This window comes from Chaetodon auriga, chromosome 15, assembly GCF_051107435.1.
Source record: "Chaetodon auriga isolate fChaAug3 chromosome 15, fChaAug3.hap1, whole genome shotgun sequence".
NCBI lineage: Eukaryota > Metazoa > Chordata > Actinopteri > Chaetodontiformes > Chaetodontidae > Chaetodon > Chaetodon auriga.
Genome location: NC_135088.1, coordinates 16570695 through 16595178, shown reverse-complemented (window position 1 = coordinate 16595178; position 24484 = coordinate 16570695). Strand labels below are relative to the sequence as shown.

Here is a 24484-nt window from a genome sequence, read left to right as displayed (position 1 = left end):
TTTTAACAACCTTTAAAAAAATTCAGCCAACATGTAATAGATGCATCACGTATGGTTCTCACTGTGCTGCAGAGCTCTAGACCCAGAATCCAGATCTTATTATAACTACCTATAAATAGTGCTGTTGGTTCTGGGTCACACTCACATGCACATTTTCTGATTTTTAAAATGGCCCGTCTTATGATGATCAAGATCAGCTGAATGTAGGACGAGTATCAGATGGAGGGAGAGACGATGGAACACACACACACACAAAAAAACCACATCTGCTGTTTCACAGTGATTGGTGATACACCAGTTCTGTTTAACTTAAAATTTGATCACTAATGGCCTCACTCATAACATGAGATGATACATGTAAAAAAAAAAAAAAGAAAGAAAGAAAACATGGGGAGTGTCATAGGAATGTGTGTGTGTGGTTTTCTGGTAACCTTAGCAGCCCACGTTCTCAGGGTTCTCAAAACAAACGAGCCTCACAGGTAAGACTGGGATTGTTAGCGTCTCTGTTGTCACTGCTGCAGTGTTTCAAGTTTCTGTACAGCAGCCTTGTACAGTGCACCTCTACATCTTCTCTGTTGCCAGAACAACAAGCCCTCGGGCCCACAATAAGCACTCAACTTTCACACCAAGCCGAGTAAATCTGACCGCGGTCAGTACCCTGACGTGCTCTGAAAGAACAGAGACTTTATGACACCAAACTTTATGTATTAGTTAGTAAGTCAGTCAGTGAATTATCATTTCACTGTAATTCTGAATAAATGTGTACCCGACAATTGGCCCAATGCTGCACTGTCAAAATGATTGTTTTAGTGATTTAGTGTCAGTAGTCTACATATTGTTTTATTTAATATATCAGAATGAATATACACACCATAATTTAATTAAGAAACGGCTGTGCAGTAAGTAAAAATACCACATTATTTAACAGTACTCTGCTTTTTCAGTTTTAAAATGAAATTGCTCATGTGAGTGTCTTGCGATTTGCAATTAGCATTTAGCACACAAGTCTATCCTTGTGGTGAAACTAATATGCTAAGGCATTTAATCAAAATGGCCAAATCCAATTTATTCTAATTTTATGATTACAGAGCAAAACCTCGAGGCAGTTTCACGAAAACATCACCGACTCAAATAACAGCCAAGCCTAACCTGAACCAAAGTTTATCTCACCCACTGTCTAAACTCCACTATCATAAAACCCAAACACTGCTCACATTCAGGTAATAAGGAGTTTAACTTGATGCTCCTCTACATGCTGCACATGATTATCCGAGCGAAAAGAACTGAATGGGCTGCCAGCCAAGTCTTACAAGACCATATGGCCATGGTCTGTGGTGGCGTTTGGGCCGTTGTTTCCTTCAGCGTCCTATTGTTTGGTGTCAAAGCACTGGGGGGAGGGAGGGGGGATTATATATACACCAGAACACATTCTCTCTTTCAAAACACACACAAACACACTCCCCCATACATGCAAGCAACAGCACATCGCCAGTGTCATTACACTTCTGCCCATGATCCAGACAGCTTTAATCTGTGGCGCAAAACCACATATTTAGAAGAAAGAAATGTGAAAATGAAACCAGACTGGCATATGCAACAGCTTTAGGTGGGGATAACTTTGTTACTCCATGTATACACGTATTTAAATAACACAGAAGCACCAGTACAATGCGAATGTGGAGAATAATTTCCAGAAGTCTGAAACTGTCACAAGATCCACAGTGAAATTACAACCAATGAAAATGCAGCATTTTTGAAATGATGTGATGGCACTGAAGAAACAGAATCAGTAATTGTGGAACTAGTGTTCACAAATTAGAATCTATTCACTCAAAAGGAGCAACAATAGTACTTACATCAAAGGCTTCTTTGTCCAGGCCTTGGGCGGTCCTCAGCCAGCTGCGGTTCAACTCACTCAGCTCCAGAATGGTCTGCACCTTTAACCGGACCGCCTCTCCAGACTGACGGATCATCTCCACAATCTCGTCCCTGTTCTTGTTCTCCACATTGACGCCATTGATTTCCACCAGCCTGTCTCCCGGCACCAGGCCCAGAGCCCGATCCTTAGTCCCAGCGCCTGGTTCGGCAAAGTGCACCACGCGCCGACACACTCCTCCATCAACCTGCCTGTCTAGCATGGTTGTCCTCCGCAAAGAGAAGCCAAAATCCCCAGTGTTGCGCCGCTGCAGCTCAAGCTCTCTTGGATCTGGTATTGGTGGAGCAACAAGCACAGGCAACTGTAGGTCTGCACCAGGGAAGGTCTTCTCCACCAGCTCAGGAATGTGAACCACATCGGTGGCTTTTAGATTAGGGTGGAACTTCAGAGAAGATGTAGTCCACTTCTGCCCAGAAAGATGTGAAGCCTCTGAGGTAGTCTCCTCTTTGATCTTCAGGGAAAAAGACACATGCCTCTGGCCTACCACAGAATTCATCTTGGCCAGTTCCCCAAATTTTGCCGCTCTCTCCTTTACTGAGCTGCGATGGTGTTCCAGCTCATTTCCCCTAATGTTTTCACCAGAGGTACTTGCACTTATTTGCATATCCTGCTCCAGGGTGTTGTGAGGATGCTCAGCCTCCAGGTCTGTCAGGCTCAGCTCCATGTTGCTAGCCACCTTAATTGGGATAGGACTAGAGATCTCCAACCTGCTCCTGGAGTCCCTCTTCGAGCTCCCTCGATTGAGGTGGAAGAAGCCTCTGCGTATGCTCATCTCCTCCAGGCTCTTTAGCTCTGCCTGGGACATTCGCTCCTTCTTCTCTTTCTTGTCTTTCTTCTCCTTTTTGCCCAAGTCCTTCTCCTTCTCCTTGTCTTTGTCTTTCTTAATTAGGTGAAACATGCTTGAACTTTTGTGCAGTCTTTTCCCAATTTGAACTGTTTACTGTGAGAAAAGCTCAGCGATTGTGAGAAGTACTTGAGAGTATCTACCATAGGTGCCGACCTACAGTGTCATCTGCCGGAAAGAGGAATAAGAGGACAATATTGAGAAAACACTTGCTGAGAGCGTAACAGAACAGTCTAATTTCATTTGCATGCCGATTATTGGCCAATACTGTTTAATTCCGATAGAGTACATCCTTCACGGGATGCTTTCTAATCCATATTGGCAATCTTTTTTAACTTTTAATATATTTTTGTTACTATATTTATGTTTTTATTTATGGTATAATATGATATTGGCCTTAGATATTGGCTGCAACACAAATATTTGATCAAATACTGTCTTGCATATCACTTAGTCTTGCAGTCCTAGCATCACAATCACAATCAAAATAATGCTGATCAGAAGAAAAGTATAGCTACTTTGTCAGCTGTGTGTAAGGGACTTGACATCACTTATTAATGCATTAAAGCCTCAACGGAGACATGAATGTAGATTTGGGATTTATTCTTTCAATCTTATACAGTGACACATGTCTATGTATATCTGAAGTTGCCCTACATCCACACACTGCTGAGCTTTGACCGTATCTGTGCTACTGTCATGCCAATGCTCAGCATCACCATTGAAGTGATGCTGAACAGTTGCGCATGAAGATTGTCCACGGAAGCTGCATGAATTGCAGACGCACAGCCGTAAATTCGCACTTAATCCACACACTGTAATCACATCTGAGGTCAGAGAGGATATGAAATAGTCGAAAGCAATTACAATCACTTTGCAGCACTTTGCAGTTCTGTGAATATTTTCCAGGTGACTTGTGGCAGGACATGAGAAAGCAATCTTGATTTTTAGCTTCACTGAACTTGCTGTAGGCTACTCATGGCATAGCTGGGTTATCGCTTGGCCGTAATGCTCTCCCTTTAAGCTGCTTTGCCCTCATTCTCCGGCACCGGTGGCCTTAGGGAGCACTTTCAGTAGAGAGTGTAAACATGTCATTCATATAAAATAACAAAGTGATCGCTATTAGCAGATATGACACCGACCTACCTGTATGTGCTTGCAGATGATCGTCTTGTTGTCCTGCATGAAGTTTTCAGCATTTTCTTCCCTGGAATTGTCAGTAGGTGCGAGAAATGTACTTGTGATGCCTTCAAATGCCTGCCGTGTGCTCCGACTTAAGACCATTGACGCCGTTTATAACGACCTAAGGATAGATCAAATCTCTTATTTGTGTTTTTGATTTCTTAAAATTCATTTAATAGACCTTTGTAAAAATAGAAATACGAAAAATACAAATCAAATAGAACTTGTTTGAATCATGTGCAAAGGAGAACGCAAAAAATGACAAAGTAAAGATGAAGTAACACTGCTATTCTATTGTGCTGCTATCCATCTTTATATGTTACATCGGGGACAAATTGTGCCAAATTCAGAAATCGTTTCATAATGGTATTGGGTCGTCAATGCTGCAACTGCTCTAGAGCATATAAATTCCAACAGAACATGAAGGCAGCACAAGCGTAAACTGGACAGCAGTGACCCCTCCTGGTACTTTTACTTATTGGCGCTCTAAAGGTGCAGGTACAGCGTAGACACAGGTAAATATCGCTGGCTCCTGCTCAGTTTTACCAGGACTCACCTTAGAACTCAGCACAACATGTCTTTATTAAGAGACTTGATCAGATATTGTAAGTAATATTTTTATATGTGCTAATATATAAAATGTTCCCATAAATATATATATTTGTGTGGTTGTGCCTTTGAGACTCTTGCACATATTATTACATTTCAGCTCAAATTCAAATTCTCAAATGTATTGTTATGTATTGTTATTGTTATATGAGGCCAAGTCAAGGAAACCAAGCCTTTTGTCCTACTTTATGGCACCTTTACAGGTTACACTCCACTGACTTGGCTTAAATTGGAGAACTGGTTAGAGAATTGAACCAACATGTAGACTTCCAACCAAATCAGAGCCCTTGTGCACTGCTGCCTATAACAGGCCAACAAAGTCTGAGGTTACTGCTGTTTAAACAGCTACATCATCTTCCTATTTACAAAGGATCCTTTATGGTCCTCGTGCCTTCAATAAGTGTAGCGGTAAGTGGAAGTTGGAATAAATCACAGCAAATACATTCATGTGACTATATTTACAGAAACGGTTTCATAAAATGCTGCACTACATTAATATCAATGAGTCCCTCTAGAGTACACCCAATAAATCAAGAGCTGTAAAGAAATTGCAATATCTACAAATCATTTCAAAATTCTGTTTTCTTAGGAAAGAATCAAATACACTGAATGCATCACAGTTTCTCCCTGAAATTGTGTGAGTCAGTTTAATAATCTCTAACTTCATAACTTACTTAAACTGATTCATCCGGAAAAGATTTCAATTGCAATCAATTAAGAAATACAAGTGCAGTCATAGATGGAAAATATATATATACTATATGACACAAAAATCATTTTACAGCCATGATTTTTTGCCTCTTCCTATCTTGGCCATATTGTGCAGTCTAGTCTTGGTGCGCTCCTTCTCATCCAGATTTCTCTTCGGGGTGCACTCCAGTGTAGAGTCCGTCTCAAAGGAGATGGCCGGGGCCTGGTTTGGGACGCTGCTACTCTTGTCCCGGGACATGGTGGAGGTGGTCTGCAGGACGACCCTGCCACGTAAAGAGTGTTTGAGCTCAAGCAGCAGCGGGTTGTTGTCCGAGTATAATTCCACCTGCTGCATGGGGTCTCTGTCTGACTTACAGCAGGTGCAGCATGCAGACAACAATACTCTGAAAATATAAATCCAGCCAAGATAATGCAGCTCCACAATGTTCAAGATGAAGCAACCGAGACTGACGCTGAACATGAAGTTGAGAAAGATGGTCTTCTCTGTTGCTCGAGACACAAAGCAGTCAGTTCTGTTTGGACAGGGGTAGGTCTCACAGCGGAAAAGGTGTGGAACTTCAAATCCAAACAGGTAATACTGCCCAATGAGGAAGATTATCTCCATGATGGAGCGCAGCAGAACATGTATGATGTATATAAGTAGTACTTGGCTGGAGAGCTGGGTTGGGTCCTTTCCTACCTCTCTCATTTCCTCTTCCAGCTGGCTCCTCTCCTCGCACTCATCTTCCCGTGAGCTCCACTCCTCGTTGTTATAGGCTGTGTTATAAGGACCGCCAGCCTCCAGCGTCGTCTCTTTATCTCCTCCCATGTGTTTGTCCCTTTCAAGTGAAGGTGTGGACCTGGGTACCACATCAACCTTCTCAACCTCTAACTTTTCATTCTTGGTGATTTTTTGCAAGACGTAGACAATGTAGAAGATAGAAGGTGTGGAGACAAGAACAATCTGAAAGACCCAAAAGCGCAAGTGTGAGACGGGAGCAAACGTGTCATAGCAGACATTATTGCATCCAGGCTGTAGGGTGTTGCATGTAAACTTGGACTGCTCGTCGCTGTAGACAGCATCCCCCACCAGGGCCACGAGCAAGATACGGAAGATGAGCAGCATTGTCAGCCATATCTTGCCAATGACTGTGGAATGGTTTTGAACCTCCGTTAGGAAGCGGCCAAGAATGGACCAGTCTCCCATTTCTGTGGAAACAAGAGAGATAATCATAGTGAACACTGAAGTGGTTGCCTCTATAACATTCTGCACTTCTAAGGAGAAAAATATGACTCAGTAGTCTTACCAAGGAAGCAGGTGCATGAAACCAGATGTATTTGCACATGTACAGATTTCAATTATTATCTAGATTTAAATATTGACCCAGAAATCTGCTTTGAATATACAGTAAATATCATGAAATAGAAATGAAATGATAATGTAGCTTTATTTTATTATATACATTTTACACACTATTACATAAGAGCATATTGCATTAAGCTGTAAGTGACCAGCACTTTCGGTGCACCAGCAAGTTTAGTTACATTCGACGAGACACCATTTCTAATTACCAACTGGTTTATGAATTAATTCTCAAAGTAATACCTAAGCTGTACTCCTAATGTAAGAATTCACTGTGAAATTCATCTTGAAACATATTTCATTAAAAATGAAAACAAGTCAAATGTAGCCAGCTTCTATGATGTTCGTTCTGTTCTCCTGTCCTGGAGGAGCTTACCTTTGGAGAGTCTTCCTTATCCAAAGCTGGAAAAATATCAGAGGAAGCAATCTGCATAACTGTATTTTCAAGTGGAGCCCGTTGCTGGATGTTATCGTGTCTTTTGAGCTGAATGAGGGGAGAATGGGCTGACCACACATATTCCCTAACTCTAACTGAAACGTTCATTGCACTGTATGTGAATAAAGGCTTTCAATGTACAGTGGGACAAAGATTGAAAAGTACAATGGGGGCACCTTTACTGAACGGCCGCTCGCGGGCGAGCAGAGTTCAAAGAACGTACTGGAAAGAGTGTGCACAATACTGATTCCAGCATGGATCTGTGTTCACTTTAATTTTACAGCTGAAATGTGAGTCCAGTTATCCCGGAACATTTTTATACTTTGGTCTTGGTGGATGCATCAAAATGTAATGTGGAGAATCCCCCCAGCACCACAAATCAGTTTTCATGCCTTTTATGATGAAACTTTTCAGAATTACTCGAAATTCTTCTTTTTTTCTTTTTCTTTTTTACTCATTGTAATGGACCAGAGAATATATCTTAAATCTTATTCATAAACATAACTGTTTGCCCACTCTGTGTTAAATTGTTAAATAAAGAAGCAACATAGCAGGAAATCACTCTGAAAAAGCTCATAAAGAAATGTTATTTAACAAACACTCTTTTACTGAGTGGCTCTATCCATAAGGGGGATGTTACATGTATATGCTGCAGAGGCAAGCCTTTGTTCAGGTGGGAACACTAGTTTTTAGTGTTCGGTTGGAATTCATTCAGAGTTAGTCAGTGTTTTAAGAATATTTCCACTTGTATTTGTCATTAGAATAAGGATGATCTTTTTATCAAGTGGTCCTACAGTCATGATGTCAGTTCAACATTGTTTGGCATGCACACTGGCCAAGTGTGCATTGTGTACAGCGTCTGGTGCTGCCAAGCAATCTGGGTTATATATGTTGCTTTGGTGACATTAGCATTAAACAGCAGTCTTTCGCTGCCTTGAAACTGATTGCTGTATCCATTTGGTAATTACTAGCTGAATAGGAATGTTGATTTTTTAGTGTTTTAAGATATCTTACGGGGGACAGGGACATGGCGTGCAGTGTGAGCCTCGCTGGATTTAAAGGAAATGTTGGAATGACATGCAATCGTGTCTGTCTTGGTTATCTGAGCCTCTTGGGCAGCATATGAAGGTCATCTGGCATTACCTACTGTTCTTGTAACTCCAGATGTCTCTGTACTTTTTCTTGGCTGTCTACAAGGTTGAAGAAGTCATTTGACCACACACAGGGATCCTGTTTTCCTAATATTGTCTGTGTACATCTAGTAAGACTCATTACCTTAGAGATATTAGTTATTTATTAGAATATTTCATAGTTATATATCACATTTCTTTCTATCAAGCGACTAAACTGAAGGCCAATGTGTGAAACATCTTTGAGACAGGTACTAAAACATCAGGATATTACAAGGCAGCTGTGATTCATCTCTAGAGTGAGTCAGTTTCCACTCTGAGAGTTGAGTCCTCCACATGTTAGTTAATCATTAGTTATACAGCTTGATGATGAATTATACAACCCAGTGAAGGACATAACTGTATTTGGTTCTGAGATGAATCATGACTAAACACTCGTCTACCGTATTTGTAGAAAAACTGCTGACAGGATATGATTTGAATATTGTGTCAAGTGTCATTTCTGTCCTTAAAGCCATATTTAGATTTAGATTTTCCTCCACACTCAACTTTCACTGATCATATAATGTTACTATATATAATGTTAGAATATTGTGTGACAAAATCTTAATACACATCTCATGAACAACTACATTTAGAAGCTAAGCATTCATCCAGTCATCCATTGCCAACTGACCAAAAAATGGGGAGATTTTCTGAGGTAAATGCACAAATTCCAAATTCTACAGGAAGAAATCATATTAAACATGACGAGCAAAACATTTTTTGTCATTTTATTTACTTTAAACTTCACATTTGCCGTCAAGGAGCAGACTGAATGTATGTTATTTTGGTCCACTAGAGGCAATTCGTACAATTTATGGGCTCTGTCGTTTTCATTCATCCCCATCCCATGAATGAAAATAAAGAGCTACGCACGCGGATTATGTCTTGCTCCGTTTAAGCTGAAATACCTCTTATTACATGGAAGAACAAAGGCAAAATGTTTGTAATGCACAACAAACCGCTTTTCCAATTCCAATTTTATTATAAAAACTAATGGAGGGTTACAAAAATACAATCATATCCCAACCACATGCGACAGTAGTCGATTATAACAAATGCCCCTCGCAGAATCAGCGGAAAACCATTCAGAGGGGTGATATAGAAATCCAATTTCATCTAATTAGTTCTGTGATGGGAGAGGATCGACTCATATAATCTCTTGCACGAGTGTTTTATAATACATTTCTAGTTAACAGTTTTTATTTATTTATCTATGTTTTATGAGCCACATAAACGACTACAATTGTTCTTTTTTAACATACTAAATATAATACCCCCCTAAATAGTATGTGCAGTGGTTCAACCCTCGAGGTTACCGGAAGTTGTTTCAGCTGCCATGTTTGGTTGCTTTGTTGTAGGCTTCTACTTGGTTTCCTACAGAATTAGTAAGTGTGGAAATGGAGCCGAGCTGGAGTACGTTTCTTTTTCAAGTAAGTTGACTCTTAAGGAGGGAAACTGGGATAGCTCGGAAAACAAGCGTAAAAATAGTAAGCACAGGATATTTTAGCAGTAAAACCAGTTTTTAAACGAGTAATGCCAGGATCAAGTAACCAAGCAAAACAATGGTATATGAATCCAGGCTTCCAGCTGTGAGGCTTGGGAATGACGCTAGAACAAAAAATCATTTCTCCCCCGCGAGTGTTTGAAAAATATGCCTTGTTTTTCTATTATATGACTACTTAGATAATGGATGTTGAATAACTCGACAGCATTTTGCAATTGAATTTTCTGGAAGTTTGTTTGCCAAGTCGAAGCTAGCAAAACATGCGGGATCATTTGAAGTAAGCCCCGAGACGCCACTGCACCGTTACAATCGAGACAGACCTGTTTTTTTTTTTCTCCCCCTGTGATTGAGGGCTTTGATCGGACGCCGTACGATAATGAGCTGTAACGCCGGCCAAGATTTTCATTGTAACACGGATAATACCAGTAATAAATTGGATGTTGAGTATTTAATGTTAGTACGGTCGGATAAGAGTATACTTTGGTTATCAGCTGCTGAGATTTACTAACGGCGGATTCGTAAGTCCGTGGTGAACTTTCCGCTTGCCTCAGCCGGTTCGGCAGTAACTAGCCAAGTTAGCTAACGATGTTTAAGCTGCCTTTATCAAACTCGCTGGCTAATTTAGCTTCATTTTGGGCGAGGCTGCCGTAATGAGCTTGCAAAACTAACGTTACATGACTCGATAGCCGTGGCTGTACGGCTCCATGTTTATTAACTAGCTATTTATTCTGGGGGGACCGCGGCGGAAAGGAATTCAAACTATGCACACAACATCAGCTAACACTAGCCACGACGAGGCACATTTGAAATTAGAAACGACATTACGCAATTTATAAAAATCCATTTGCAGCCGGAAAGTGAGTGCCGCCGTTGAGTGATATCTGCCACGGTTTAGTGGTTTTCACCGTGTGCTAAGATGGAAGTCTATTGTTCAGTGAAATGAATGAAATGTTTTATTCCCATGGCCTTTCTTAGCCCTCGAAAATTTGAGCCTAGTGTGAACATGGAAAAATCTAAGACCCCCTAGTTTTTACTTGGAGGGTAGAACTCAGAAGATTAAATGTTTTCCCGCGGATTCGGTTGTCGTTTTGTCCGGTTTTTGAACAGCATATGAACCCCTTTTCCAAGTATGTCACCGGTGTATTTACAGGTCTTTAGGCGGATTTTTCTGTGTAGTTTTAGGGTTTAGTGGGGGGTGACAAACTTGCCGTGGGAGGAACTTCCTCAGTGAACTCTGCAGCAGTTCAGTCTCATTCACAAAAATACTTTGATTCGTCTTACATCAAATCTTACACCCCCGCTCACACGTTCACCACAGTTGCTGGATGCTAACTTGCAGCCTTATATGCGTGGCTGTATGTAACAGAGCAGGGTCAGCTAGGACTTTGAGTCCCTTGCTACTGGCAGGCCAGCCAATGGTGTTTATTTGATACTCTGACAAACATGTATGATCTTCAGGGAAACCTGTTTACTTTGTACCACTTTCAGTCCTCTGTACTCATAAACTAATTAAGTAATTAGGTTAATATAAATGTGTCAAACTGGTGCTGATAAAATAGAGGACACGCAGATGAAAGCCATATAAGTTGTGTGCCATCATGACCAGGCTGCTGCAGTTATAATCATGGAGGAGGCTGATTTGGTAACGGTGCTGCAGGGAAGCTTGAGCCATCGGAAATATGTTTGAGAACTTCAGAATTTTTTTCTGTGGATAAAGGTCTTGCTAAGGCAAAATTAACATTTCTTTCCCAGCGTTAACACTACCCCCACCTCATTTAAGGCCAGCAAAGAGTTGGAAAGAGTGTGAATAATGCACTGTGGGGTGCTTTTTATCATATTTATAACAAAGTTAAGTTGCACATGCACAGCTTATGGGATACGTCACCTTTTTTTTTTTCTTTGCAGTATTAGTAACCTTTTGCCCTGCTGTCAGGGCCTGATCACTTTCTTGCATCTCTGAGCACTAGTTGTTGGAGATGAAAAAGGCAGCTGGACAGTGTGGCTTGTTGTGGAGTATCTGGCATCTCGCCAGAAGCCCTGCATGTATTATGTACCTCGCACTGTTACTGTGTCAATCTCATGTAAATGTGTGTGCAGTTAGCATTCGGCCGCTTGATGTAAGGAGAGCAATATTTCAATCAGCTACCATCATGTTGTGCACCTTTTTTTTTTAGTTTTAAAGTACTCCACTTTTCCCTTTTTACAGAGAGGTGTTTCATTAAGCGGTGTAGATTGAAAAAATGACTAGCCTATTCTTGTTTAAATACTTTGTCAGGCCATATTGTCCATATTGTTGTGTAAATGAGCTTGAGTATTACCATAAGTTCAGCTCCTTAGTTTTGAAATGTATGCAATATATTAAAAATCCAATATCCATCGGGCTACAGTTAAGACCCCCTGGTGAATCATGTTGTCTAAACCAGTTTGGCTCAGGATGTGCAGTGATACACCAGTAATTCTGCAGGGGAAAAACAAGACAAAACAGGAAAATGCTAAAGAGTTGCCCAGAAGTGAGGAAGTCCTCCTGCAATCCATCTGTGCCTGAAACTTCATTCTGGCTTCCTTTGGAGGCTGTGATCACTTCTCTAGAAAAACACTATTAATTGTATTATGGTTACAGAAAAAAAAATATAAAAAGTGCTACTTATCTGTTGATTCCAGAGGCTTTTGACTGATTTGAAAGTTCTGCTTGATGTGGCTTGAACAGATGGATGCACTACACTGAACATTTCAAATGTTTGAAAGATAGACACATCTTAAGATAATAATATTATAAATATGGTTAAAAGAAGGCTGATTGGTGATGCACTTTGCATTTGGAGGCCATTTTGTTGATTTGCTGGTTTACAATGGATCTGTTTCTTAATACAGTAACCAGCTGGCTAAATTCCAGTTAAGTTACTCACATTCAGTGATCCATCCAAATTTAATGTCAAAGAAGTTTTCCAACTACATGTAAAATTGCATTAATCATTTTTGCCATTGGGGGCTGAAAGACATTAAATCAAGCTGAATAGCTAAATACCAAGTAATGGGTAACATGGTAGCAAAGACTTGGCTACTCGCACATCCAGCAGACTTATAGCAACATTTGAGGTCATGTCTGTGGCCACCTGACAATGTCCAGTATGGTTTGATCTCCACTCACCCCTGAAATGTCTGGGTTTTTAGTTGCTCGATGTTGACCAAATAGACACTTTCCGGCTGCGTTGAGTAGGTATCTTCTTGCGGGTTTTTATTAGCACTTGTTTTGCTTGAAACAGGTCCATCATGACAAACAATTGCTTTTTGAAAGTAATTTGATTCACTGTTTATCTAAAATATATTGATGAATGGAGATGGAATATTAGTCAGAAACTTTAGGTTTAAGTCCAAGTCACTAGCGCCATCCCCCAAGTTGTAGACTTAATGAAATGAGAAAATATGAAAAAACAACTCGGCAACCTTTGTGAAACTGAGCCTCAAGAGATGCAGTGACTAATATTTCATCAGTTTCATATAATGTACTGCTTAGTAATGTTCTCATAGATCTATTTCAAAGTAGACGTTTTGATTTGTCGTAGCAGGAAAACCCAAAGTGAAACAAATTTTGTTAACAATGGCTCAGAAAAGTGTCCCAGTGAGCAAGCATGCACACTCCCAGGGTCCTGGAACTAGCTCACCTAAATGGAATGCAGTCGTTTTTAATGTTACCAATTACACCTGTGCTTTTCCTGTTATGACAAGCCAATATGTCTGCTGTGAAAAAGGTATATTATCTCACAGAACTGTAGTAATAATGCCTTTGAGCCAGCAAAGGCTGATGACAATGGAATGGTATTAAGTACTACTTAGTAGCACAGATTCAAATTATAGATGGCTTTAGAGATACAGTGTTTTACATCACTGTTAAATAGATCACTCACCAGGTGTTCTCATTGCTGGCAAAGGTTGAACTTTTTAGCTAACTGTTGGCTTTCTATAGCTTTCTGCTTCAAGTATGATTTCATGTTTGGGTGTCCAGCTTTGGCACTGAGTTTTTGGTGTAAACCCCCAAAGCATACAAGTACAGCAGACAGGTATCATTCGTCACTGTGGTTTTGTATTAAATCAGTCTTTCTAGTTCAGGGAATGAGATGCCACTCTTGAGTCCTTCAGGATGAGAAATTTCATCATAGCTGTGGTGCCCAAAAAACTAACTGATGAGTCTGTGCCATGTGTATGCTGCATGAGAGATGTACTGTATATCAGCTAGTGGGTCACTATTTTTAATGTTGGTTCATTCCTCATCAGTTACCTTCCATCTGAGTGTTTTTTTTTTAGATACAGTAGCTCCTTGTAAAGTCCCAGTTTTGCCACATTTAAGAAATCATTAAGAATCAAGACAGCTCTGTGTGCTCCCAGGTAATACAAGTTTCATGGATTTTAAGGTGCGTTACATCTTGCAGCTGCTTTGTATCTACACCTTGTTGACAGGCCTGTTTGCTATGGGATGTTGTTTTAAATGCCACCCCTTTTAGAGGGTTTGGCTCATGGATTTCAGTGTTTTGGGGAGAATGATAAGTGAGTTGGATGGAAATGGCTTGTACCATAGTATTACACGATGCAGTCCAACCCCAGAATTAATGCATCAAAACCTCCACTGAAACATTTTGCTCACTGCTAGCACAACTGACAAACCTCTACTTGAATGCATAGCATCAACAAGCAAAGATAAAGTCTTACAGACTATGTAGCATTAGCATTACAAACATTTCTAAAGTAATGTTTTGTAAGAACCCGGGTCTGTTCAGCAAAGGCCCCGAGTAGCAGTCAGAGATTTCAAAACTTAAGAACAAGTGAACTCATAAACTAGGAGAAAAGAAGACTTTACAAGCACCAGGAAAAAATATATATTTCTATTTATATTATATACATTTTCTGCTGCATTGTCCTTCCATTTTTGTGTTATCAATTACAGTTTTTGTTAAGTTTTGTTCAAAGAAAGAGGGGATTTCGGCAAGCAGCTGTAGAGTGTGACACAAAAGATTTCAGAAAGACAAAGTGCATAATCTGACTCAGACCATGAGCTCAATTCAAGTCTACAGTGGCCCATGGAGCCATCAGGACACTCCCTCCATTTTGATGTTATTTATGAGGGAGCAGCCCCAGTTGTCAGAGCACATTTGTGTCAAAATGGTCAGAGCTGCATGAAGGCACAGCAGCTTATAGGCCCTGCACCTCTGTGTAGAGGCAGGCTGTCTGCAGTGGCTGTGTCTGCTGTTCACAAGCTTCACAAAGAGGGTTCCCGGCTGGTAACCCCCTCTTCCCTCCCAACCCTGGTGTGCCAGCGGACTGGCATGATGATGACTAATCCTGGAAGGTGGCAAGTGTGAGCAGGTGCTTAGACAAATGGATGGTGGGCTTTGGTGGCATTCTCCACAAGTTCCCAGGTCCCATTGCGTATGAGGGAATGACGGCTAGTTTAGTTGAGTAGTGTGTGGATAAACAATGTCCCTGTCTCATGAATAGATGAGCCAAATCAATGAAGATGAGCATACAAAGATCCCCTGCTGAGGCATCACTGCTCAGATTTGTGTCTCTCACAATAGGCTAGATGACATAAGGAGGACATTGTGTGGTTCATTTTTCTTTTCTCTCCACTGCCTCCTCTTTTGCAACTCCTTTCTTGGCTGGCCTTCTTCGATGGATGATTGAACCTCAAAGGGAAAGGTCAAGCATTTCACCTTGCCCTTTCTTGCTGGTGGTTGACAACATAGTTGTCTTGACTGTGTCCGTTTATTGAAACAACGGTGTTCACTGTGATGCAATTTTTGTCTGAAAATGCTGTGTTAAAAAAAAAGAAAAAGAGATGACCGCAGAATAACCCAGAGAAACTTCAACAGAAGTAGTAATTTAAAGTAGTTTTCTTAATACAAGCTTAGCTAGAACTGTAGAGGTATCTGAATTAATAGAAATTAGTAAATAACCATTAAAACCTGTCTCTGCTAATAGTGTGTGTCTAACTCTGTGACAGCTTCTCTGTTCATTTGACTGGAGATAGAGAGGGTAGGCCTGAGGTAAACAGCAATGTAAGGTATTTCATAAGCAGGTGACTAACTTGTTTTTGTTATTGTCAAAATGCAGATTTAGACAAATGTCTAACCTTGGTCACAACATAACTAACTCAAGCTGACCCTAAGGATTATAAATACCTTGCAGCTGCTTCACAATAAAAGCCGTAATTATTTATTTTGGTGGCGGGGGAGGGGGGGGGGGGGGGGGGGGGGTTACTTTGAGGGGACTATACTGAAGGAAGTGTTAAATTTGAAGACAGCTACTAGAACTGTGACTTCTAACTGAGCTCCATAGCTGAGCTAATGGCCTGCTCTCCGGTGCACTGGACTCTGCCGTGCCTCTGCTTTGGTATGCTTGCTTTGCAGTCACATGATGAATCAGCACTGTCATGATGGGATCATTTTTCATTCAGTACATTTGGATTCTTTTGCATTAGTGGCATGCTGTGTCAACCTCATTAATGACAGCTCCAGAGCCCATTTTGTATTCTGTCACATGTTACTGACCCTTGCTGTTTTCATGCACTTGTAATTCTTATACAGACTTTGGGAAATAATAATAATACAGTGAGGAATTCATGCTTTTATGAGACCACAATCCCCAATATTGATGTGATTGATTTTATACAGAGTATTTAATACTCAGTGCTCACTTTTGTGTTACAATAAATGTTCACCCTTCAGTATTAGCTGTTGCAGTGCCTTAAAGCTTGTATTACATTTTGCAAGCAAATTTATGGATGTATGTATCGAGGCTCAACCAAATATTTATCTCTGCGTTTGTTTGTTTGTTTCATCAGCAGGCCAATGAAGCCCTCCACCACCAGCACCAGGTGGCCCAGAACAGCCTGCTGCCACTTCTTAATGCAGGAGCAGAACAAGTTGACCAGAAGCCTGTCCTGCCCATCCAAATAGACCAGAAGCCCCCTTCCAGTGCCGTCGATCTCCTCAAAGACAATGTGGCCAGTGGAGGAGGTGCACGGCCACCAGTGCCTGTCATAAAGAAGGAACACAAAGGCAAAACACCTTTCGTCTGCGGCTATTGCAACAAGGCCTTCCGTGACAGCTACCACCTGCGACGCCATGAGTCCAGCCACACCGGTATCAAGATGGTGTCGCGGCCAAAGAAGACTGCGCAGACAGCCCCCACCATGGTACCCATGATCTCCACCATGCCACGAGAGAACAACGGCAACCCTTCCTACATCTCCACAGTAGCAGGCATCCTCTCCACAGCGACCACCTCTGTTTCCTCAAGTATTATGACATCATCTGCAATGGGCAATGTGCCGCAGCAAAACATCCCCAAGAAACCCGCTAAACCTGTCAAGAAGAACCACGGTTGTGAGATGTGTGGTAAAGCCTTTCGTGATGTCTACCATCTGAATCGCCACAAGCTGTCCCATTCGGATGAGAAGCCCTTTGAGTGCCCCATCTGCCAGCAACGCTTTAAAAGGAAGGACCGAATGACCTACCATGTTCGCTCTCATGACGGGGGAGTCCACAAGCCCTACGTATGTTCTGTGTGTGGGAAAGGCTTTTCCAGGTAAGGATCACAGTTTGGGCCTTTTGAAAGGTTGTTCATAATGTTTCCTTTTTGAGTTGTCCTTTAATATTGTGACTGTCACTAAAGTGAAATGGTACTCCCAAGAACTGCTGCATTTCACCCAGAGGTGGTGCCTCACGTCCTGCATCACTCAGTGTGCCTGACACTCAATCTCATTGACCCGTATCGGGTCATCTTGTCAGTTTTTGGATGAGCTTGTGAAACCGTAACCTAAAAAGTTGTTTATTAACCTAATCTTTGTCTTAACTGCAGTATTAAACCTACAGGAGACCTCACACCTAATCGTACCCATGCTCCCTATACGGCCTATGTCCCATCACCAGACTCACTAAAGACATTTTGGCAGAAGCCTTGAAGGAGGCGTTCACTGCTATGTCCTGCAAAACTGTCCATGTAGATGGAATACCAAGTTTTTAGGGAGTCCCCAGTTGAAATGGGTAGCGTTTTTTAATGGAAACTGGCAGTATTTCTGTAGATAATACAACTAACAAGCACACACTTGTATTGAGAACAAACCTGTTCATTTTTTTTCCTTCAAATTGTGAAGTGTTTTATGATAATGATAGAAAAATAATTTTCCACCATAATATTTTTATTAAATACCTCTCTAATGCTGCTCCTTCCAAAAAAATCTTTCACCATATTTGAAGAGTAAAAATGTGAAGAAAAAGGTTCGATGAATTTTCAACTCTCATATTTTCGCTATGCTGCCAGACAGACCTGTCACAATCAGTCAGACCGGCAAACCCTCAGCAATGGATGGCTGCTAAGTGCTAGCAACAGACTTCATGGGGAGATAATATTACCCGTTTCAAATGTCTTTGCACAGTCCTCATATAGCTCTTGAGGTGGTGGAATAAGTTGTTATGTTCCCTCCTAGACCAGCAGCATAATGGTGAAAAAAGCATACCGTACTCAGTACATTAACAGGCACTTGAAGTGATCCACTAAGTCAGTGAATAGCTTTGGAAATATTTTGTGTTTATTTGTTCCCAGGGCTTGTGTCACAAAGCAGGATTAGTCACCTAAAAGACAAATTTACTGAGTAAAACGCAGAGTCCCCCTTAAATCCCTCCATGTAGAGCATGTACTGAAGCATCTGTTTCAGGTATTATTCACTGCAACTAATTTAATAAACCTATTTCTTGAGACAGGCCGGTGCAGCCTTGGGACTCCCACGAACAAAACGAAGCCGCAAAGGGAGGGGGGCAGCTGGGTATATCGCCCCCATTGCTGTGCTAGCCACTGTTTCACGTTGACCTGTGACTGTCTGCGTGTTGTACTATAGCAAAAGGAAAAGGCTTGCAACTCTTCTGTATGTGTATCTGAGGTGTTTGGTAGGTAATGGGATCAGCAGCAACAAGGACAATGTGCAGTGACAACAGCAAATAGTAAAGTGGTGAGAAAATGGGGCAAATGCAAAAAAGATTGTTTGTACAACTGCTCTAGATTATTCATAGGCTGCCAATCAACAAGTAACAACAAGTAACAGGGCTATTATAAACAGGAAGCATGCTTCTGAGATCTCATTTATTCTTATGGTAGTGTAGACAGAAAGTAATTTCACCCTCTGATGGTTGCATTCCAGGGTCAAAGAGAGGAGTCTTGACTTGTCTGCATGGAATTTAAAAATAACATAATGATAAACAAATTCTAACAAACATGCCTTTTTTTGACTATGTACTGTGCGGTCCCAGAGTTAGCTTCTGATGGGTTTCTACTAAGAAAAACATGCTCATGTGTTACTCAAGTGGAACCTTATATGCTAAAATTACCGCCTTGTTATATGATGATGTTTACAGTTGTTAATATAAAGAGAGGATTTATTTTAACAAAGACTGCAGTCATCAGATGCTGCATGTTTTTTTTTTCCGCTTTACCAGAAGTTCACTGAACAGCAACCCGAACAGCCAGCAGTGCTTTCGTTTACAGGGGAGATTGTGTTCTGTCCGTCTAGCTTCCCAGTGGCTGTGTTTCCACACTTCTAGTTGTGAAGCAGTTTAGATTTATACTTGTATTGACCCCCCACGCCATTTCAACCACATGTTTAAACAGTCACACATGGGAGAGCACCAGTGGTAGAGTATCAAGGGAGGGGGAGGCGTCACTTGTCACTTTGCGGTTCCCGCCAGCATGTCACAGACTCTCTTTCCCCTGGGAATTCAGTGAACCATGCGGTAATGTTCAGGTCAACACATTTGCTATGTAGGGAATAAACATGTCGTTTAAGAAGGTCTCACGATGGGTTCATATTCAGAAACACAAAAAACATTGGCTGTGCTTTTAAGAGCCAAAGTACTTGGTGTATGTAAATCGGCGTTGAGTGAGCAGAGGCTATTGATAACAGCAGAAGAGCTCAGTGCTGCGACACAACTTCAACAAAAACATCAGCGGTGCACCCAAGCCAAGCTGTAACATTAGGACTGTGCTGTGTAGGGCAGTTTCAGGCATGCCTCCAACACAGTGACGTCAGGTAGGGATTCATCAGCATACTGGAAAGTGAGAATGGGGACTGAATAACAGGGCACTGAGTCACTGCCACTCAGCCAGATATGTAGGCAGGCACTGTCTGGAGTCTGCTCTCCTTGACAGTGGGATTAAAAAAAAATAAAGATTGTAGATCATGACACCACAAAGAAAACTCTCCTTGTTTGTTTGTTTTTAGTATTTGTTTTTGTTTTTGTTTTGTTTTTTCAAATCCAAAGGCATGAAACATTCGGGTTTGGGAGCAGCTGCCCTTACTCACTCCATTATGGCACTTCTAACATGATTCAGCTCCCAGCTTCTCTAGAACTAACAAGCTGACAGAGGAGGATCAGTGCCAAGAAGCATTTGTGAATGCTGGAGTTTCAGCGTAAAGGTCAAGAGGCAAGAAGTGTTTTCTTGCAACTGCTGATATGCGGTGAACAGTGAATTATACAATACAACACAAGAATGTGTGAATCAATGTTTTATTTTATCCTTCAGCTTCATAAATATTTTTGTATATGCACCTATTTCAGAGTGTAAAAGATATACGGATAAAAATGTATTTATCGTTTCATAACTACAAACATGCATTTAATTCTTTCTCACAGATGTTGGCGGTTGTCAGAAATATAATAATTCGATCCTCAGAGAGCAAATTCAGCCAAGGATTTTAGGAAAGTACCAACAAAATTCCTGGAAATTCTCAATAACATTCTTCTCTATATTCCTGAAAGAAAAGCCAAGGCTGCAGGAAAATGAACAGGAGTGTGGTGTGATGCTAAACTGTCGATTCACGCCGAAAACAAGTGGAAAAAGAACAAATTTACCATCTCATTGTGGTGCGTTTTTGAAACTAGGTCAAACTAATTCATGCACGATTGATCATGGAGAATTAACTACCACTGACTAAAATTTTTGGGTGCTTTTCTTTCCCCCCCTCATTATCAAAGCAACCGGCACATCCACGTGCTTCCACAATTCCGTGCAGAAAGGTTATCCTTTTATCATGTCACTTAGTCCAAAGATTAAATGTCTGTTATTTTCTTTTTTTTTTATTGAAATTTAGGCCAGACCACTTGAGCTGCCATGTGAAGCATGTGCATTCCTCAGAAAGACCGTTTAAATGTCAAGTAACGGTAAGTCATCTCTGCCAGCTTCCATATTATTACTATTATTATTCATATTAGTTATATTGTTGATGTACTCCGCTGACCTTTGACCCCATCTGCCGTGCGGCTGCAGGCCTGTACCTCTGCGTTTGCCACCAAAGACAGACTCCGTTCCCACATGATCAGGCATGAGGGCAAGGTCACCTGTAGCATCTGTGGGAAGATGCTCAGTGCAGCCTACATCACCAGCCATTTGAAGACTCATGGACAGACCAACTTTAACTCCTGTAACAAAGGTATGTCTCACCCCCGAACATGACAACATTGATGATGCATCCTGGTGTTTTGATACCATTAAAATGTGGGTTCTGCTATCCTTTTATCTCCTACTAATAAAAAACTACTTTGACAATTAAACACTCTTTCTTGTCTTTTTCCAGAGGGTAATGAAGTCTGCAACTCTGCCTCAGCTACACCTGTGACCGTTTCTGCCCCCATCACCACAGCGATGAACCGGGGCAACAACAACAACCCCGTCACCATCGCCGCGCAAATGAACATTAGCACCAACACCGTCAACATCACATCTCCAGTCAGCCTCCAGCACCCAGTCACCATCACCGGGCCTGTCAACATTGCCTCTGTCAACATCCCTGCCTCGGCACCCATGAATATCGCCCACCCAGTCGCAATAACGACCCCCATGCCAATGAATATGGCCGGTCCGCTCAACATCGCCATGAGGCCCGTGGATAGCATGTCTTTTCTGTCCCAAGTCTTGCCTTCCTCCCCACCGTGGTAAAAAGGAGAGAGAGCATTGAACTGGCCAGAAAGAAAGGGAAAATGAAGTAAACCAAGAGACTCCTGTCCTCATCATTTGCACCTCAAGCCCAGCTCTTTCTCCTCCTGTACCACGTTCACTTCATCAAACCCCCCCCCGAAGTGAATATTTACACGAGCTGTGCGGCCGGCAGGGGCTCCCCCAAGTCACAGCGGCGTCCCAACTAATGTTAAGTGACTGACCTGAGATGCAGAACACTTGATTAGAAATTGAGTAGGATTTACCTTGAAATCAGGACAAGCGTAAGACTTAGTGTAGTCAGTTAGAGTGATGAAACTGTGATTTGTATCCTGACACATGAGAGGAGAGGATTCGTCGAGCGCCCTGTAGGAAAACACACCTGTGCTTTTTGTAAAAGGGAGATGAGAAATGGACTGAAGCAATAACTATAAATTGCTGTTTTTGATGTTTTACAGGTTCTCTCCCAAAGCCTCTGGGTGTTATTTTGTATGTTGTTTTTTAACTATAGCCTGCTAATCACTATCTATTTAATGTTATAGGAAATGAGTCTAGTAAAAGGGACAGCAGCTTCCACTTGCATGGAAGAATATTTTTTCACAGTGCTATAGCTTTTGTTTCTTCTTCTCAGATAGTAGGTATGCTCTTGAGGTACAGTGACTAACTTGTACAGTTGACATAGTAATGTATTTTCAGCATTTCAGCATTTTAAATTTTTTTTTTTTTTGCTTTTGTTATTCAAGTGGATATCTCGACACTGTCCTCTTGACAATGAACATATTTGTACTTTGTTTTCTATTTGTATGGAAACACGACGGTTTGTTTTTCTTTGCCTATTTGTAGTGTTCATTTTTCCATGAAGTCCGAATGGAATGAGTCTTGCACTGAAAGCATATCCTACATACAGGTGAACAGCAGTATTATCAAAGATCAAATTGGAGTCTTAAGTGTTTTGGTGAGCCAGCCTGCACTTGAGGGCCATCTAGTGGCTGACCGTGGAAAGGCCTGGTCTTGTAGTGAAGCTTTTTCAGGCTGTTACTGTCATCATAATGGTGACTAATTAGTTTTTTTTTTGTTTATTTTTTGTACCATCTATCTGTCATAGCCCCAAGATGATACTAAGGACCCCTCACTCAGGAAACACACATAAAAGCCCATTACTCATGAACTTGGTTCCTTTTAAAATCGAGTACAGTATATATCGACCATGTGTCTTGATTCTGGACTCCTCCACGTTCTTTCTTAGATTTCCGAAATCATTTGGCATTGAGGTGTTAAAATACCCGACACTTGCTGAAATCAGGGACAAGAAGTCCAACCATTATTAATTTTAAACATAGCCGTCCATTTGAATAATCATTTACTGTGCAATGGCATACACGCTGTACCTTTTTCACATTTCCTTTGAGGTCAAGTTCAGCTCAGGCTGCAGTTCTGTGGCCGAGATCTGGACGAGTTTGATAAAATGCAAGTTTGTGTCCATTAAAATAATGGGACAAGATTGATGTTGCATGACCCCAACACTGTAGCTGTTGAACATTAACTATTTTTTAATGAATGCCATGTGGTCTCAACAGTGTTGCAGCTCTTTGAGTTGATTCAGTTTATACTGAAAAATGCAATATGCATGTTTGTCATTTTTCCCAAGTTTTGTTTAAAAAAAAAAAAATTAGTGTTGCTTTTTTTTGTTTTGTTCTTATGCATTTACATAAATACACTATAATAGCCTGTTTGCCAAATTTGATACAATAATAATGTGTTAAACTGAACATTTCTTGTGGAATTGAACATCTCTTTATTTTTAAGGAAAACAAATAATTGGAAATTCCAGGACCCTTGTGAAAGCAGTTGAATGTATATCTTTGTACAAAACTATTTTAGTTCCAAGGATATGGTAGTTACAATAGATGTGAAAGATAAGATAACCTTTTTTATAAATCTTTTGTATTAGAACATTAACAATGGTAATTTTGTATATATGAGAGGCTAGGCTTTCTGATTAGCAGAAAGGTCAAACATTCCTACATTTTTTTTAAATGTATGTTTGTCAAATTATTACATAAACATGCGCAATGTTATGTGCCTTTTATTTGGGTTGTCTAAATAAAAGAAAACTATCAAATGTGTTCATATGTATTAAGTAATGTGTAGTAGTAAGAAAGCACAGTTTCAAATTCATGAGTTTCTTACTATTTATCTCTGTTTTAGAGGAGTGTTTTAACTAGAAAATGTAGTTTTGCCTGTTATTTGCACATTGTGCTTTACATATTGTCAACCCTTTTCCAAACCCCATTGCTAGTTTTTGATTGGACTGCAGCAAAGCTGGCCTTACTTGCTCGAGTGCTGGCGTTTCCCCATTGGCCACTGCTTTTTCAAAAATAAATAAACAGCAGCAGTCCTCAATTTCATCCTCATGAGGTATTCCGAGAGCACATTGACCATCCACAGTCCAGTCATGTGCTAAGTCTGAACATATTTATGGAAGTAAATACCCCATAAAGTAAGTATTTATGGGGTAAACAACAGCAAAGCACTTATGAGATTGAACTTGGCTACATCTAGCAGTGATAGGCAAAGTTAGCAACTCAAGCTAGCTAGCTGGTAAAGACAAACTTCTTAAGCTAAAGGTCCAGATACTGTTGGTAGAGACCTAAACGGAGCAAAAAATCATGTAAATATTTGATATACATTCACCAGTTTGGAAAAAATAAATAAAATAAAATAAAAAGGGATCAACAACTCAAAAGGTTGTCACTTTCCCAGTGT

The 24484-nt window shown here is 40.8% G+C and overlaps 2 protein-coding genes and 1 pseudogene across 2 annotated transcripts in view; 1 reads left to right on the top strand and 2 right to left on the bottom strand.

Annotated features, from left to right (window-relative positions):
- The window catches only part of LOC143332898 (unconventional myosin-XVIIIa-like), a 57261-nt gene extending 53236 nt beyond the window's left edge, over positions 1-4025 (bottom strand). The window contains exons 1-2 of the mRNA XM_076750735.1: positions 3927-4025; positions 1857-2948 (exon numbers count right to left, since the gene is read on the bottom strand). Coding sequence (XP_076606850.1) covers positions 1857-2834 — 978 coding nt within the window. The 5' untranslated portion in view covers positions 2835-2948; positions 3927-4025. The remainder of the gene's footprint in view (positions 1-1856; positions 2949-3926) is intronic.
- A 1324-nt stretch (positions 4026-5349) lies between these two features.
- On the bottom strand, positions 5350-7127 carry LOC143333011 (gap junction delta-2 protein pseudogene; annotated as a pseudogene).
- A 2433-nt stretch (positions 7128-9560) lies between these two features.
- Positions 9561-23845, top strand: LOC143333128 (vascular endothelial zinc finger 1-like). Its single transcript, XM_076751067.1, has 5 exons — positions 9561-9665; positions 16575-17320; positions 20877-20946; positions 21053-21215; positions 21360-23845. Exons 1-5 carry the CDS (start codon positions 9633-9635, stop codon positions 21719-21721), a joined length of 1374 nt encoding a protein of 457 aa, XP_076607182.1. The 5' UTR covers positions 9561-9632; the 3' UTR covers positions 21722-23845.
- The last annotated feature ends 639 nt before the right edge of the window (positions 23846-24484 follow it).

Bases quoted from the DNA above. Each gene is read 5' to 3' on its own strand.
- LOC143333128 (XM_076751067.1), top strand. From the start codon at position 9,633: ATGGAGCCGAGCTGGAGTACGTTTCTTTTTCAA. The intron at 9,666-16,574 runs GTAAGTTGACTC...TTGTTTCATCAG, and splicing joins GGAGTACGTTTCTTTTTCAA to CAGGCCAATGAAGCCCTCCA. The intron at 21,216-21,359 runs GTATGTCTCACC...GTCTTTTTCCAG, and splicing joins CTTTAACTCCTGTAACAAAG to AGGGTAATGAAGTCTGCAAC.